The 18,137-nt window shown below is 34.6% G+C and overlaps 1 protein-coding gene and 1 long non-coding RNA gene across 4 annotated transcripts; both read left to right on the top strand.

Moving 5' to 3' along the window:
- Positions 1-96: 96 nt before the first annotated feature.
- LOC123888584 (disease resistance protein At4g27190-like) lies at positions 97-11,289 on the top strand. Of its 3 annotated transcripts, XM_045937657.1 has the most exons (8): positions 111-269; positions 792-897; positions 987-1,076; positions 5,652-8,270; positions 8,559-9,365; positions 9,446-9,802; positions 9,923-10,448; positions 10,593-11,289. In XM_045937657.1, exons 4-8 carry the CDS (start codon positions 5,661-5,663, stop codon positions 10,640-10,642), a joined length of 4,350 nt encoding a protein of 1,449 aa, XP_045793613.1. In that variant the 5' UTR covers positions 111-269; positions 792-897; positions 987-1,076; positions 5,652-5,660; the 3' UTR covers positions 10,643-11,289. The 3 variants fall into 3 exon arrangements, with proteins under 3 accessions (XP_045793614.1, XP_045793615.1, XP_045793613.1); XM_045937658.1 differs by lacking the exon at positions 792-897 and having other exon boundaries at positions 97-218; XM_045937659.1 differs by lacking the exon at positions 792-897 and having other exon boundaries at positions 97-269.
- A 2,405-nt stretch (positions 11,290-13,694) lies between these two features.
- LOC123888587 lies at positions 13,695-15,177 on the top strand. Its single transcript, XR_006802210.1, has 5 exons — positions 13,695-13,948; positions 14,050-14,519; positions 14,596-14,672; positions 14,804-14,857; positions 14,994-15,177. It is a non-coding gene; the product is annotated as an uncharacterized LOC123888587 (long non-coding RNA).
- Positions 15,178-18,137: the final 2,960 nt, after the last annotated feature.

Below are 18,137 nucleotides of genomic sequence, written 5' to 3'. Positions count from 1 at the left end.
ACTTGGGTTTGAGTTCGGGTGGGTCTCACGGGTTTGGGTTTTTCTGCCATCCCTATCTCTGTCAGTGTCATGTCATTGTCCGACGCATTGGCTCTAATTGAAAAAGGGATATTTTTGAAAACGGTTTATTGATATGGCAGGTGTGTGTTGGATGATGTAAAAATTATTGTAGGAGTTTGGCTGCACAAATTGCTAGCACAAAAAAATCTAATGCCGAGGTACAATCTTCGATTCCTTTGGTGAAATTCTGAGCCTGCCTCTTACATGAGGTAGAATCTTTTGTTCATGACCCTTCCTCTCAATATGTTATTTTCTTCTAAGTTCTAACCACTACTATCTCGCCAAAGACGCATTCAACCAGATCATATTGTCACAGAGGATTAATGTCTTTGGTCTATTACAAATTTTTGCAAATTTGAACCAAGTAACATATGCTTCAACATTTTACACTAGAAAACTATCCCATACATGTCTCTTGTATAGATCAAATACTAGTGAGATTCTTATGGCATAGTTTTTGTGTCAAGAAAAGCATATATATAAATTGCAAAACAAAGCAAATATATACCATAAGAATAACTTCTACTTTCTTTTCTTGTTATACAGCAATAAGAAACAAAAATATGCTTTTCGTGAAGGAAATGCTAAGAAAGAAATAAGAACATTACTTGATTTCTTTCACATATTCAATTGGTGGAATATGCATCTGATCTTTTTCTTTGGTCATAGTTTGCTTCTGTGTTGGACAAAGTATTGAAATCTGATTATGCTTTTCATATGTTTATATATAGCATCGTGCCTTTATCTTATTTGCTTCACCGGAGTTGTATCATTCATTGTTCCGAATATATATACCTTCGTTTGAGTCCATATTCTTTGACGCATTTATTTTAATTGGTAAGTGTTTGTTTTCATTTTATTAGTAAACTAAACTTATCAGTCAGTTTAATCTAAACATTAGTAATTTAATTTCCTGTGCATTTCAGTTATTTGCGACTGCAATTATCATTCATTCATTATAATCAGCTCAGCACCCATTGTTTCTCATTTCTGATCTTCAAGTGCTCCTTCTTCCGGTAAGATTTTATGACATTCTTTATTTCTTAGTAAAAAAACTTGATATAACATATTTGTTGTCAATTTTTTGCTTCTCATGTTTTATTTTTTATATGTTTATTTTCTACACGCTCACATGACAATAGCTTTGAACTTTATATTTTCTTTTTTCCCTTTTTCAATTATTGAGAAACTATATTATGCTTTTTAGTTATTGTATTGTTTGAAATTACATATAAATTTATCAATAAAATAGTAACAAAAAAGTGTGTAATTCACCATAATATAATATTTTGAAATAACATTTTAAAAATTAAGTCAAATTGATCTTAATGGACTCCGATTTGGATTCCTTGATGTAACTACATGATTTAGTTATATATTTGGGTTGTCCCATCTCATATCAAAAAACATGAGTTGTCCACCGTTTAACGATCAAAAAAATTTTCTTTACTCTGACACTCCTTGGATCGATGTCTGACACCTGTAAGAAACTCGTATAACATGTGTCGGACAAGTATCCCAAAAGATTTATTTTCTTTGTTTCTACTCTCCTTAGACACATAACATATCACACATATCTTCAACGGTTAAAGATTGTCAAAAAAACAATGTTGATCAATGATGGATTAAATACTTTACATTTTGATTACAATATTCTTAGCTTTTCCGATAGTAATGGATAAATAAAGATCGTATACTATTGCATCTTGTTTTAAAACTTTTTTTTTAACGAAATAACTTGTTCAACTTAGATGCACATGTATATATATTGATTTTCAATTTAGATCTTTTATAAATATTTAGTGGTGTCAGCGTCCTATGTTTTTTATATTAGCAGTGCCGACGTGCCCGCATTTGTGTCCTGTCAGGGGTTCGTGCTTATAGCTATTTTTTAAGTTTAATTGCAATGGTCCTCATATTTTATGATTGTGCAAATTGAGGCTTCCCAAATTTTTAACACAACTACCCTACACAACACACATGGATCTTAATTGTCACTGGCTTAGACTATCTTGACAATGTAAACATGTAATCAATGACAATTTAGTTCAAAATATGAAATAAGAAATCTATTAAGAGCCAAATTATATTTTAGTGAAATTTATAATGTAAACGTGATAAATTAATTTTACAACAATTGAGGCATGCACACATTGGAGTTCAAACTATTTTTTTTCTATCAAATTTGAGTTGAGCGTAAGTTGTTACCCTCACGTTTTGGTGAGTGTTAGGAGAAAACTGTAGCGGAGGTCATTGGAGGGAGGGGAGGAAGGACAAGGGTGGGGAATCCCTCACATTGTTTTGGATAATGTTTCTGAGGGAAGATGAGAAGAATATTTATGAGTAACATTGTCTTAGAAACCATGAGATCACATTGAGTTAGAGCAACCGCAAGTGGAATTTTTTTTCTTCCATACCATGGTTGTTAAGTGTGGGAGTTAAATCGTGAGATCGTACTTACGATCTCACGTGTATTTTCCTTCCACCGTGTCGGAGCGGATAAAAAATCGCTAAATATGCCGGAGCGGTGAGAACGCAGAGGAAACTCGTGAAATCGTGGTAGCCGCGCTTTCTCTCGCACCCGTTTTACCCAGATTTGGACTGTTTTGACCCGCGCCTACACTGTTTGACCCGTTTCGACCCGTTTAACCCGGGTCCAGATTGCACCGTTTCAACTCAATACTGAATCATTTTCCATCGAAAAGGAGGAATTCACTGAACTTGGGACTCGGTTGGGTTTTGTTTGCTTTAATTACTTGGAAATTTGCCATCCTTTAATGGAGTCGGTGGATTTTAATTGGTTTAAATACTTGGGATAATGGGATTCACCTACCAATGAGTGTTTTTAATTGATTATTTTTATTAATTTCTTTTTATATGTAAAAAATAAATAAATTATTATTATAAAAAAAATTAGTATAATAAATTATTTATGTTAAGTTAATTTTTCTTAGTTATTTTTATAATTGTCTATTTGGTGAGATCTTACGATCCTTGTTACGATCCTACGATCTACGCTTTTTCTATACCCCAATGATCTTTAGTGGGATCCTGATTTTGACAACCATGTTCCATACAAGTGAAATTATAGACACCACATATTTTCGGATAATCTCAAGTTATTAGATATATGAGTCATTTCACTTACACAATACTCAACGTCCAATTTTCCGTCGAATACGAGACTTTTAGTCGCACTTGACATACCAACGCTGCAAACTTTAGAATACATCTTTTACACAAAAAAAATCTTCTTCTTCTTCTTCCCTCATTTTTGTATCTGTCAAATAACCAATTATCCCAAAACCTTAAGGTGTTAGGCTAGAGCCATATCAATGGTTATATATTATTTCTAACACGCCCCCTCACGCAAGAGCTCACTTGGGCTTGAAGCGTGGATAATGCATAGGCCCACCTACCATATGCTTAAATTCCACTTTTTAATTAGAAAGTGAGGGGAGCGGAGATCGAACTCTAGACCACTTAGTCATAGAGGCTCTGATACCATGTCAAATAACCGATTATCCCAAAACCTTAAGGTGTTAGGATAGAGCCATATATCAATGGTTTTATATTATTTCTAACAATATCCTTTAGGTTTTTTAAAACAACACATTTTACCATGCATACAATTTTCAGACCATTCCCTGACATACTGATCGCTTGATTAACGTGTGCAAGTATACACAATCAATTTGCAGCAAGTAATAAGAAAGAGTATGGTACCCACAAGGATTGTCTAAGGGAACATTTTCACTAAACAAACAAATTCACATTTCAATTCATGAGCAATAAGGTAACCAAATAATATCATTGTTTCAGAGTTTGTAAACAGAATATTTAAAAAGGGAATTTTAAAGATCAAATTTGGTAGTGATGTTGGAAGTATGATCCATTCAACTAACAATCTAGTATCTGTGACTGATTACGGGTGTCATAACATTTGTGAGCAAGCTTACCTAGGGGTGTATGTCTACAGCGTTAGATGTAAAACGGCGGATAAGGCGATTACTGTGTCTAGGTCCACACTTAATTCGTTTTAGTTCAGATTAGCACGCTTCATTCTCACTATGGCCTTAAGGCTTATGTCTAAGTCCATTAAGAAAGAGTTATGTGTCCATAATCTACCATATTAATTCCTAAGTTCCATTTATTACTAGATGTCTCATAATAATAAACTTGTATTTAATTCTAAGTTTGTCGGACCTTGAATCAAACATATATCATAAAATCATAGGAATTAAAAATGCAATAAACACCATAATCAATCATATGGATAATACTAGACTTTCATTGAATATCACATAATTCCAACAACAAGAGTTTTAGCTCATGGTGAGCTTAGTGAAGCATACAAATAGAGATCTAAGTCTACACATAACTAACATCAAAAGAGAATTAGAAATGATAAACCTAGTAGATCACAACCAAGAATAGCTAATGATCTTCACCGTCGTGACTCCAGTTGACAGCTCCACTGGACAGTAATGATGGAAAATGAAGTTGTGAAGGAGATGGAGGCTACCAAATTCTCTCTTAGGGTTTCCAAACACCTTACTTCAGATTTTATGTCTCCTTATATATCAATTCATATGGATTGGGCTTTCTCTACTTGTCCTCCAAGAATAGCCCAAAGAATAAAGCACATTCCTTTCTTTTGTATTATGATAGTACATTGTCAGCACATGGGAGGTAACAGCTGTCCTGCATTTTAGATGCTTTTTCTCCAGACGCCAGCTGTCTTGCCTTTGACCGAAACCAATTGATCTTATCCATTTGCCAGCTCACGCCCTGACTTCTCTTTGACTGCCACGTTTCTCAGTTGTACGGACTCAAATGTCACGACTCTGGTTATCAGATGAAAGCGCTGAAGCCTTTGCATTTAAGCTCTCGCTGGACTGTCATGACACTCGATATCATCAAGCTAAACTCTGCACATGAAAATAACATGAAATCCACAAAACATAGCACATAGTGTGCTTGACTCGATAATTTACTAATTACTTAATGATCTACTTTTATTGACTCAAATTAAGATTAATCACCATATTGGTAGGGAATAATCCAAGTAATAACTTCCTAAAAACATCACATAAAGTGAGTTATCACATACCTATGATAATTTCTGTTGATTGCGCTCCATTAGCGCGTGTTTGGCTGAGAAAAAAAAATGAGTAGAGAAAAAATGTAAGAAAGAGAGAAACATATGATAAATCAAACACTAGTCAAAATAATAAATACACAATTTTCAATACAAAAAGTATCATTTTTTATTTTTTAAACAATAACCTAAGTAGCCAGTCCCATGAGAAAATCAAGAGAAAATCATTATTTCTTTCTCTTTCTCTCTTATCTATTTTTTCTCGTAACAAACAAAGTCTTATCATGCAGACTCTAATCCCCCACTCTTCTCAAATGTTATTTCGCACAACTAGTCTAATATAAACCGTATGAATTGCTCACCATTGTTCTATACTAATATTTTTTATGTCATTCTTTTCACACACAATTTTCTCATTCTGAAACACAACTTTAGTTCTATTACTATACTACTAAACTAACATAATACTGTCATTTACTATCCTTTGCAGCAAAGAAAGATGGATTGTACTGAACTGTCAACAGGAGCTATCTCCAAACTTGGAGAACTAGGAGTGAAGTCTGCCTTGAAGCAATTTAAATACATGATCCAACACAAAAAAATTATAGCCAATTTGAAGGAAGAACTCGAGAAGTTGAACAGTTTGAAACAATCGTTGCAAGGGTGGGTGGATGCAGAAAGCACAAAAGGAAACGCAATTCCACCTAACTTGTCAAACTGGCTCTCAAGCGTGGCAGCAATTGAAGTTGAATTACAAAGCTTCTATGAAAATAGAGATAACAAGAACAAGAAATGCTTTGGCGGCCAGTGTTCAGATTTGGCATTGAAATACTCACAAGGTAAGCAAGCCACTGCAAAAACAGGAGATATTACAAGATTGAAGGAGGAAGGAAGCAAACTTCCACTTATATCCTATCCTAAAGCTCCACCGGCACTTGGATCAACCTTTCTGAAAGATATTAAGAGTCTGGAGTCCAGAAACAAAATTATAATCACAGTCATAGAGAAACTGAATGATGAGCAGTTCAAAAGAATTAGCATTTGTGGGATGGGAGGAGTAGGAAAAACCACATTGGTAAAAGAACTCATCAAAATTGTCGAAAATAAGTTATTTGATAAAGTTGTTATGGCTGTCATATCCCTAAATCCGGATTACGACAAGATCCAAAGAAAAATTGCTGATGATTTAGGATTGGTGTTGAATAGACAGAGTGTAGAAGGAAGGGGTTCGGAAATACTTGAGAGGTTGAAGGAGTTTAACGATAAGAAGGTCAAGGTGCTAATAGTCCTAGATGATGTGTGGGAAGAGCTTAACTTTGAGTGGATAGGACTTTCTTCTCAAGAACATCAGCAGGCTATAAAGATATTATTCACATCACGAAATGAAGAGGTGTGCCAAAAGATGGGAAGCCAAGAGAATGTACAGGTCTCTGTGTTGCTAGAGAATGAAGCTTGGAGCCTATTTCAAGAAATGGCAGGAGGTATTGTAAACAAACATGATATCAATCCAATAGCAAGAGAGATTGCAAAGCAATGTGCTGGCTTGCCCCTTGCTATTGCGACAATTGGGAGAGCACTTCGCAAAAAGGAAAAGATTTCATGGGAGGCTGCCCTTCAAAAACTGAGACACTCCCAAGCATCATCTTTCCCAGACATGCAGGAATATGTATATTCACGTATTGAACTTAGCTTCAACTTTTTGGGCAGTGTAGAACACAAGTCTTGCCTTTTCCTTTGTGGATTGTTTCCAGAGGACTTTGACATTCCTATTGAAAGTCTACTACGTCATGGAGTTGGCTTGGGGTTGTTTGATGCAACTGATGCAGTTTGGGAAGCAAGAAATCTGGTAAATGATATGGTGAACAGTTTGAAAAGATGTTTCTTATTGCTAGATAGTGAAGAGCCAGGGTGCATAAAGATGCATGATGTTGTGCGTGACGTTGTCCTAAAAATTTCCTTCAGAGAAGAACTTGGAATTTTGGTGCAGAGTAATTCCGATTTGAAGGTGGTGAAACAGAGACAAGAAAAATGCCATAGAATGTCACTTATTTTGAATGAGAAGATTCAGTTAGAAAGTGACCTAGAATGTCCAACACTAGAGCTTTTACAAGTTCAATCACAAAGAGAAGATGGAGAGAGGACGTCATGGCCGGAGAACTTCATCCATGGAATGACTAAACTCAAAGTTTTATATATGCAAAATTTGCGCATTCCAAAAACATCACCTCATTTTCACGCTTCAGTTAACACCTCGGTCAACCTTCACACATTGCTACTTGAAGGATGTGATGTTGGAGATATATCTATAATTGGTAAAGAGGTCAAGAAACTAGAAATCCTAAGCTTTGCCTACTCAAATATTAAAGAACTTCCAGCTGAAATTGGTAACCTGGGATTTCTCAAATTATTGGATTTGACAGGATGTTATTATCTTTACTTCATTTCTCCTAATGTCTTTGCAAGGCTGTCAAAATTGGAAGAACTTTATTTTAGGACAGACACATTTTCGCGGTTGCAAAACCAAGAATTTCTCGAAGAGTTAAGATATCTTTCTCATCTTAAGGTTTTTGAGATCAGAGTAAGCATGTTAAAAATTTTACCCAATGATTTGATATTCAAAAACCTAGAAAAATTCTGGATTTATGCAGATCCTTATGATTCTTATGATCGTTATGGATATTTGGAGTTGAATGTCATACATTTAACAGATTTAGATTACAACTCTATTAAGAGTAGTATGATGACCATGCATCTGATCAAGAAATGTGAACTTCTCATATTAGAAGAAGTTGTGGACCTGAAAAATGTCATCTCTGAATTAGATGATTGTGGACTCCAATATGTGAATCATTTAAGGATAGAATCATGCCCCAATCTTGAGTGTGTCGTAGATTGCAATACTCCTTGGCGTGCCTTCCCATTGATCAAGTCATTGTCTCTAATAAAGCTGCCCAAGTTGAGGGAAATAATTCGTGCACATGATCACAGTGAAACCAATAAAGCTGTGATCGAATTCTCAAATTTAGAGAAATTGGAGTTGCAGTTCCTCGGAAGTCTGATTGGCTTTAGCAACTCCCTTTATTCGGATGAGCACCGTCAACCAATTCATGTGAGTAAATTATTTTTGTTAGTTATTATTATTCATGTTATATATTATTAAATTAAGAGTGTTGAATTAGAAGATGAGAGTTTTTGAATGGTGCATTAGATATTAAATTAAGAGTATTTAAACTTTTTTTATAGTGATGTGTAAATAAATAATAATGATAAGTAAAAAAAATAAAAATGCCATGTCTATATTTCTTTCAATTGAAATGTGTTAACCAATTGACGTGATTTGTTTACTGTTAATAGATAATATGTTTCATCAATTAATTAAATTTTATTATGTGTTCAGGGATTGAGTTCTACAACTAAATTAACTGATTCAACAAACACTGAAGATCATGAAATATTACATAGATCTGATTCAGACCGGTTTGGTTGCATGCCCTCATCAATTAGTGCCAAGTTGTTTTCATCTAATTGGATGAAACAATTTCCAAAATTGGAAACAATATTGTTAAAAGATTGCAGTTCCTTAGAGATGATATTTGACTTGGAAGAATGTTCTGAATCTAGTGGCGATGCACCGGATTGTTGTTTGTTTCCTCAGCTAAGAAAACTTGAGATATCATACATATTTAAGCTATCATATGTGTGGGGTAATGTTCCATGTTGTGTTCAAGGCTTTCATAATTTGAGATTTCTAACAATTTCAAATTGTGACTCTTTAAAATATGTATTTACTTCTAACATTGTTAGAGTAATCACAAATCTTGAGGAATTAAAAGTAATCTCTTGTGGAATGATTGAGAACATAGTGGTTTGGAGCACAGATGATAAAGAGGATGCCAATGTTAACGGACATGCGACAACTATTGGGTTTAACAAACTAAGTTATTTGTCACTTTCAGAACTTCCAAAGCTTATCAATGTTTGTTCAGATTCTCTTGAGTTTCAATGCCCATCCTTGACAAAATTTGAGATTATAGAGTGTCCTATGTTGGAGATATCTTTATTACCACCCCACATCCAAACAAATCAAGATAATATCATTGTCACATATTCAGAAAATAACTCAAGCTCTTCTACTTGGGCCCTACCAGGATGTAGGTCATTTCTACCCAAATTTATTCGTCAGAGAACCAAGAGAGTTAATAAGGTATAAAAATTCATGCCACATACTTTTAACCTCTTCTGCATGAAGTCTTCTGTAATAATATTAATTTCTTGTGTTTGCAGGAAGTATCACTACCCCGAGCACTTGAGGATCGCATACCTTACATTTCTGAAAGGAAAAACAAGAAAGTAAAAAAAATTCATATGCCTGTTCTAGAAGAGCTCTGCATAATAAAGTGTGATTTGCTGGATGTATTATTTATTTTTGAAGAAAAATTCAATTTCCTAGTTCCTTCACACCTGCAAACCATCAGAATTGAAAAGTGTGCCAAATTAAAGGTCATTATGGCTAGAAGGGAAGAAAGAGATGACATAATAAACACTTTTACTCGATTAAAGTCTCTTCACTTGAAAGAGCTTCCAAATCTTGTGAGGTTTTCCTTTTCAGGAATATACGAGTCTTGGGACAAACAAGACATGGTAGGTAACAATACTATTTTCCATGTATTTTTTTTCAAACAATAGTGCTTGACATAGTTAAAAAAATACTAATAGTGGTTATTATATAACTTTAATCAATTTTTTAAAACAATTTTGTAGGATGGCCAAGAGGGAGATCACGTAAGGATAACATGTCACCCACTAATGGATGAATCCTTGTTTCCAAACATAACCTCTTTATGTATAGAAGCATGCCACAAAATCAACATTTTGTTTTCTCATTCATCCATGAGTGGTCTTAAGCATCTTCAGAAGCTAAAAGTACGAGATTGTGCGAACATGGAAGAAATAGTACTTCATCAAGGAAAAATAGAAGCAAGTTCAAGTAAGATTGTGTTCCATGCATTGCAATATCTACTTCTTACAAAGCTACCCAACCTAAAGGCCTTCTCTCAATGTCACAATAATCTTGATTTTCCATCGCTGCAAAACGTGTATATTAAAGATTGTCCCAATATGGAAGTGTTTTCAAGAGGATTTTCTGATACACCGAAGCTTGAGGATCTCTCGATAACACCGAAGTTTGAGGATCTCTCGAAGTTTGAGCATCACATGTTACGGATTGTCTCTGCCACCAACAACTTTAGACATAATAGAGATATCAATGCATATCTCAAAAGCATTTGTAAGTCTCATATCTCAAAACTCTAATTTTCCGGTAATTTATAATTGTAGCAGTCTAGATGATCAATAAAATTGCAAGCTTAAACTTTTGAGATTAAAATTATGGTAATATTTCTTGAAAAACACGTGAGTGAATGCTTTACAGATGGCATCATCACAAGGATTCAAGATGTTCAACTGGACCAAACTTCATAATGAAGGATACTTCATAAAAATCTCTAAAACATGCATCGAAGGATTTCATAAACTGGTGGTGCTTGTCCCGTACAATGAGATACAAATGTTTCAACATGTGAGAGAGCTCACTGTAAGTAACTGTGATTCTTTGGTTGAGGTGTTTGAATCAGTAGGAGAATTTACAAAAAGAATGGATGCTACCATACATTCTCAGCTGCAAAAGATGACATTGAATGATTTGCCAAAATTGAGTCACATATGGAAACACAATATTACGAAGGTTGTAAGCTTCCAGAATCTAAAAGATATTGGTGTTTCAAATTGCCACAATTTGAAGAATTTGCTCTCTCATTCCATGGCCAAAAGCCTTGTGCAACTTCAAAAATTAGTAGTTAAGAAATGTGAAATAATGGAGGAGATACTAACAAAGGAAGAAGAATTGTTAAAAGTTTGAATCAATATTATTATTATAGTTTAATAGAGTTTATTGAGTTTCTTAGGATTCCTATTGTTACTAGTTTTAACTATAGGAATTATGAGTATTAGTTGGTGTGTTACAAATTTAAGGTAGTTTAATTCTGATTTATGTTTATGTTTTTTATGTTATGTTTTTCATGTATTTAAAGGATGATAATATCAATAAAATTGTGTGAGTTGTATTCCTCCTTCCTCTAAAAAAAACCAACAGTGATATCTAGAGCTTTTTTCTTAAGGGACCTAGTGAGGTTGAGAGTTCCATCAAACACACACACAAAAAAAAAAAGAAAAAAGAGATCAAAATGCAATCAGAAAACTTAGCCATAAAATTGCCAGTTTTTGAGGGTAAAAATTATCACTTATGGGCAACCAGAATGGAAGCTTATCTTGAAGCTAATGATCTTTGGGAGGCTGTTGAGGATGAGTATGAGATTGATCCATTACCGGACAATCCAACGGTTGCACAAATTAAAATTCATAAGACGAAAAAGCAGCGAAAATCAAAGGCAAAGTCTTATCTCTTTTCTGCTGTTTCTGAAGCAATCTTTACAAGAATTATGACTCTGAAGTCAGCCAAAGCAATATGGGATTTTCTCAAGCAGGAGTACGAAGGAAATGAGAAAATCAAAGGGATGCAAGTGCTGAATTTGATCAGAGAATTTGAGATGCAACAGATGAAGGAATCAGAAACAATCAAGGAGTATTCTGACAAACTTCTAAGCATCGTCAACAATGTAAGATTGCTTGGAACTGAATTTTCTGATACAAGAATAGTCCAAAAAATTCTTGTAACTGTTCCTGAGAGATTTGAGTCCACCATTTCTTCTCTAGAAAACTCCAAAGATTTGTCAACCATTACTTTGTCAGAATTGGTGTATGCTTTGCAAGCCCAAGAACAAAGGCGACTTATGAGGGAGGAAGGCACGATTGAAGGTGCTTTACAAGCAAAGTTGAAGCTCAATCAAGGCCACAAAGGAGAGAAGAAAAAGGCCCAATGGAACAACTTCCAGAAAGGAGAAGGTTCTAATAAATTGAGTAGTAAAGCTGAAGATGAGCAGACAAATTATCCTCCATGTCAGCATTGTGAAAAAACAAATCATCCACATTTCAGATGCTGGAGTAGACCTAATTTCCGTTGCAACAAATGCAATCAGCCGGGTCATATTGCAAAATTTTGCAAAAATGAAGTACAACCTAAAGTTGAGGCACAAGTGGCTGATCAAAATGAGGAGGAGGAATACTTATTTGCAGCAACATGTTTGTCTACCGACAAAAATAAGAAAAATTGGTTGGTTGATAGTGGATGCACACATCACATGGCCCATGATGAAGAGTTGTTCAAGAAGTTAGACAAAACAATTGTTTCAAAAGTTACCATTGGCAATGGACAAAGTGTTGATGTCAAAGGCAAGGGAGTTGTTGCTGTTGAAACTCTCTCAGGTACTAAATATATTTCTGATGTTTTATTTGTGCCTGAGTTGAATCAAAATTTGTTGAGTGTTGGACAAATGCTGGAAAAACACTACACTTTGCATTTTAATGACATGAAATGCACCATATTTGATCCTGTTGGTGGTGAACTAATGTCTATTAAAATAAGAAATAGAAGTTTTCCGATAGAGTGGAAGCAAACAACAATGCATGCATCTACAAGTGTAGTAGAAGCCTCAAATAAAGAGAAGAACGGAGTAGAAATTCTCCAAGGCCAAAACTCTAAAACTGCAGAAATTTTTTTTGATGATAATGCTAATTTTTCTGTTAAAAAGTGTGAACCTCATGCTGAAATTTTTGAAATGTGCAATGTTGCTATGGTCAATCCTTTGGGTGATGCAAATGTGGCAAGCATGGATGGTTGGAGAGTTGTCATGCAGGAGGAGAAAAATATGAAAGAGAAAAATGAATCTTGGCAATTTGAAGACAAGCCAAGAGATCAAAAGTTGAATAATGTTAAGTGGGTTTATAGAACTAAACTTGATCATAATGGTTCTAAGAGCAAATTTCAGGAAAAATTGGTTGACAAAGGCTTTCGGGAACATGAAGTTTATTTTTCTAATGATTTTGCTCATGTGGCAAGTCATGAAGGGGCAAGTTTTGAAGCAGAGAAAATCTACAAAGTTCATTAGAGAAGTCCAAAGAAGAGAAATTTGAAGTCAATAACTATTGATTCAAGGAGGAGTGTTGAAAGTTTGAATCAATATTATTATTATAGTTTAATAGAGTTTATTGAGTTTCTTAGGATTCCTATTGTTACTAGTTTTAACTATAGGAATTATGAGTATTAGTTGGTGTGTTACAAATTTAAGGTAGTTTAATTCTGATTTATGTTTATGTTTTTTATGTTATGTTTTTCATGTATTTAAAGGATGATAATATCAATAAAATTGTGTGAGTTGTATTCCTCCTTCCTCTAAAAAAAACCAACAAGAATATATAGAAGGAAGCAACAAAGTCAAGACTTTATTTCCTAAGTTGGAGGAATTGAAACTTCTTTATCTTCCTAAGCTGGAATGTGTTTGTTCAGGAAATTATGACTATGATATCATGGTCTCGTCAATGGAAGAGGACAGGGAAATCAATAAAAGTAACATTCAGATTTCATTTCCAGAATTAAAGGTGTTAGAGCTTCGTGGAGTACCGAAGCTCAAATGTTTTTGTTCGGGAGCGTATGACTATGATATCATGGTCTCGTCAATGGAAGAGTGTCTAAATATGGGAACCTTTCCCCATGGAAATGTTATTGTAAACACACCCAACCTTCATAAACTAAAATTGGATTGGATTGATACGTACACACATGGAGACCTTAATATGATAATATATTATCTTCAAAATTCAGAGAAATTCAAGGTACACGCACGAGGTTTCCTATCTTGTGTGATCATTATATGGAACTACTCTATTAATTTTGAATCTAAAATACATCACATGCATATGTATGTTGTGTGCAGGTAGAATTGCAAAAATTAAAGACATTTGTTTCATATTGATGTGCGTCAATGCGAGAAGATGAAAGCGATCATTGGGAATAATTGTGTACAACAGAAGGCTAAGAAGATCATATTCCCATCATTGCAGTTTATTGAACTAGAAAATCTTCCCAACCTCAAATGTTTCGGTCAAAGTTCTCTCCCTTCCTATGTTGAGTTGCCACAGTTTTACAAAATACGGATTGAAGACTGTCAAGAGTTGAAAACTTTTTGGGACGATGGAATTGTATACACACAAAGCAATTTTATAATTTCTATGGAAGATTCTTATTTTTGTGATGAATTGGGTCTGAATGAGTCCATACAACAACACAGTAAATTGCAATGAAGGCAAGTGTTGTTGTGAAGTTTGAATTTCTATCTCTTCACTAAATGCATATATTGTTGCCTTGTTCACTCCTTGATGTGACACCTTTAATCCAACCCTTGAGGTCGTTACATTTTACATTTTAATTTCCATTTGCTGAATTGGCTCCCTCTACTAATATCATTTCAATTACTTCCCAGGTTGTTCTTCGACAAGGGATAATGTCATTTTTATTTGCAAGGGAACATGGTCTGCATCCTGATATTTTAAGCATGTGGTAAATTTCTAGATTTTATGTATGTGACATATTTATTTGCACTTGATCATATTAATTAATCAGTGATGCTTGTATAATTACATCAAATTTAGGTTAGATATTAAAAGTAGTTGTTGTATGATTTCCTGCAGATTTCTAATTCAAATCCAGATGCTACATTACATATATATGCTTGAACATTTTAGGTAAATACAACTCTTATTATCTTTCTGACTTATGACATGCTGATTTTCATGTTCTACTGTCATGAAAACACTTTGTTCGACAAAGACTTCATGTTTGAAACGACAATTCATTAACCTTTTCCTTTCTTTAATGCAGAGAAATTGACTTCCTCCCTCTGAGCAACTAAAATACTTTTGGTGCCGAGTTTGAGCAAAACACTTCAACAAACTCATGGTGCCAAGGCTAGTTGTGTGGTCCATTATGTATGATCATATTTAAGGTTAATGAAAGTGTTGGCTACATTCTTAAGGATTTAAGTTGTTACTTGTGTAGTTGTAGTTCAGAATCCTAAATAAGGTGTCAATCTTACAAAGATATAATTATATCCAAAGAATGTTTCTTAGATTATGCGAGAATTATATTTCCTCTATTAGATGTTAGTTGTTTTCCTCGTGTATTATTTTTGTGCAAAAAATTCCTTTGAGAGAAACAAAACATGTGATGTGTTGTGTGTTGGTATGCTATTTTAGCCATTTGTTATTTTGTTATATATTTGATTATGAGATTGATCAATTTAGGATTAGATACAAGTTTATTATTATTATTATGAGACATCTAATAGTAAATGGATTCAATGAACTAATATGGTTAAGTAGAGGATGGACACATACTTCTTACTTGAGGACTTAGACATAAGCTTTGAGGCAATAGTGATTAAAACAAGCAAGGTTTTCTGGACTAAAATGAATTAAACGTGACCTAGACATAGGACCCACCTTATCCCTCATTTTATTATCTAACATTGTAGACATACACCACAAGACAAACTTGGTCACAATAGCCATGACAATACTTATCACACACAAACATTGAAGCTAGTTAGACTGATCATTGATTCCAACACTTTCCAACTATTGTTACCAAAACCTATTTTTATTATTTGTCATTTACATTTTCTATTATAAAAACCCAAAATGATGTTTTGTTAATTTCATATGCTCATAAGCTAAGAATTGTCTGAATAAAAATTGAAATGAAGTTCCCTTCGCAATCCATGTGGGTACGATACTCTATCTTATTACTTGCTGCAATTTGACTGTGTATACTTGCACACGTTAAACAAGCGAACACTCGTTGGTCCAACCAGTAACCCAGTGACCCAGTGTCTTGAACTGGTTGATCACCGGTCCGGGTTTTAAAACTATGTCTGCAAGGTAAATATGGTCTGGTTAAAAATTATTTCGACCGGGTAGGGGAGTTTATTGACCGTTTGAAGCTCAATATCTTGGTTAAAATAGCTAAAAAGTTTACTCTTGTCCCCCACCATTTCCCTCGTGCCCCCTAAAATGACCAATATATCTCCTCGCTATATAGATAGTGAACTCAGTTTGTTGTTTATGTAGCGAGTGACTGGTTTCTTTTTTACACAACCTCAATGTCTACATCATTCATACTCCCAGGATGAAACTACATCCTAATTTGGAAAAAAAAATCATTCACTTTGTAAAATGCGAACACATTCTCTATATATAACGAGCCGCATCACCTTACTCCTCGTTTCAATAGTTACACAAAAACTCAAATTTTTCTAAAAACTCTCCAAAAACCTAAAACTTAAAAAGCTCATCAAAATCAAACAGTTTGTTGCGCATTTGGGCTTGAAATTACGTAACAAGTGAAGAACAAAGGCAACAAAAAGAGGTTAGTACACAATTGATCGAATCTTCAAGTTTGTTTTGCATTTTTTTCTAACTGGTTTAATTCGCTACATAGGAAGCAAACCAACTAAAACGTGTTCGCTGCCGGTAAGTGAAATACTCTAATGTTGATGCTTTGCTGGTTTTTTATTGATTCAATTTTTTTTGTTTACATATGAAAATACATTAGAGAAACGTGTGAGAGGTAAGGAGACTTCGGCAATCGCATCTGCTAGGAGAACAAAGTTGGTCACAGTTACTGCATCATGCAGTAATTGATCTGATCCGTCTAATTTAAAAATGATGAGTGAAATGTAATATCAAAACCGTCTCATTTCAAATGAAAAGCCGTGGCCTAATACTATGTCAAACTGCGCAAAAATTTTACAACATGAAACTCAAATCCTCCAAAATAGAGTGATTTGGAGTGGATAGAAGACCGTCACATTTAATGTAATTTTTTATTTATTTAATCATTTAATGTAATTTTAAACATTAGTAGTATAATGATAAAAATGTTTTATTTATTTATTTTTTTGAATATTTATCCTCCACTTTTTTGACGAAAATTGAAAATGTAAACCATATGGGTTAAATAATTATAATTAAATAAAAGAAAGGTAATACATGTGACTAAATTATTTTTCTTCAATTTCTCTTAATAAAATCATGTCAAATAACAGATGATGACGGATCGTCACACTCTCTAATCCATGCCTATTTTAGCAACATTAGATGCATTTTAGTAGGTTTTAAGCAATAAATTCAAGAGAAATCTATTCATAAGCATGATTACTTGTTATCTAAGAAAGCAGGAAAATGTGCAGGAAAATGCTGAAATACACTACGCTGGGGGCGTGGGAAGGCCACGCGCAGCGTGAAGAGCTGCATCAGAGAAGACCCATTTTTACTTGAATTACGCCCGGCGTGGGACCTCATCACGCGCGGCGTAATTCACTGACCAGAGAGGTGTTTTTGCCAAGTTCAACTACGCCCGGCGTGGAGGATGGTCACGCGCGGCGTGATGGAAAAGTTGAACTACGCTGGGGGCGTAGGGACCATCACGCGCGGCGCAAATAAGTCAAAATCAAGGATCAGAGCCTTCAGATATCATCACGCGCGGCGTGGGGCAGGTACACGCGCGGCGTGGACAGAGGATTTGCAACCACGCGCGGCGTGGCAGATCTGGCGCGCGGCGTGGTTGCGTATACTATATATTGAAATCTCAGTTTTTTGGTTCTGGGGTGGAAAATCTGCTACTGTTCATCTACAATCTGGTTTTAGGAGCTTTCATAGTTGGATCCTGAACTTCATAGGATAGCTTCAAGCACCTCAGCAGCATGGATTCACACGCCATGAAGTTGAAGCGAAGAGGCGAACGAAGCAACATGAGGAGCTAGACTTCTTGTGGAGGTAGGATCTAGGATAGCTTAGGATGTAGATGGATCTAATGTAATCTGCTATATTGTATGAATTTACTCTTTTTTATAGTGTTTACTTAATGCAAATCTGTACTTAATGCCTTATAATCCTTCATTAGTGTTATAATAATTTTGAGTTAAGTCACGTATGAGAATATTAGTTTAATTTCTGAACTGAATTG

The sequence above is a fragment of the Trifolium pratense genome, linkage group LG6, assembly GCF_020283565.1.
Source record: "Trifolium pratense cultivar HEN17-A07 linkage group LG6, ARS_RC_1.1, whole genome shotgun sequence".
NCBI lineage: Eukaryota > Viridiplantae > Streptophyta > Magnoliopsida > Fabales > Fabaceae > Trifolium > Trifolium pratense.
Note: the sequence above shows the minus strand (reverse complement) of the source record. Positions and strands in the feature narration are given on the sequence as shown.

What these genes read in the sequence shown, in the direction of transcription:
- LOC123888584 (XM_045937658.1), top strand. Translation starts at nt 5,661, where the DNA reads ATGGATTGTACTGAACTGTCAACAGGAGCTATCTCCAAACTTGGAGAA. An exon ending in CTTGGGACAAACAAGACATG is followed by an intron (nt 9,803 to 9,922) that starts GTAGGTAACAAT and finishes ACAATTTTGTAG; the next exon opens with GATGGCCAAGAGGGAGATCA. An exon ending in TGCATATCTCAAAAGCATTT is followed by an intron (nt 10,449 to 10,592) that starts GTAAGTCTCATA and finishes AATGCTTTACAG; the next exon opens with ATGGCATCATCACAAGGATT.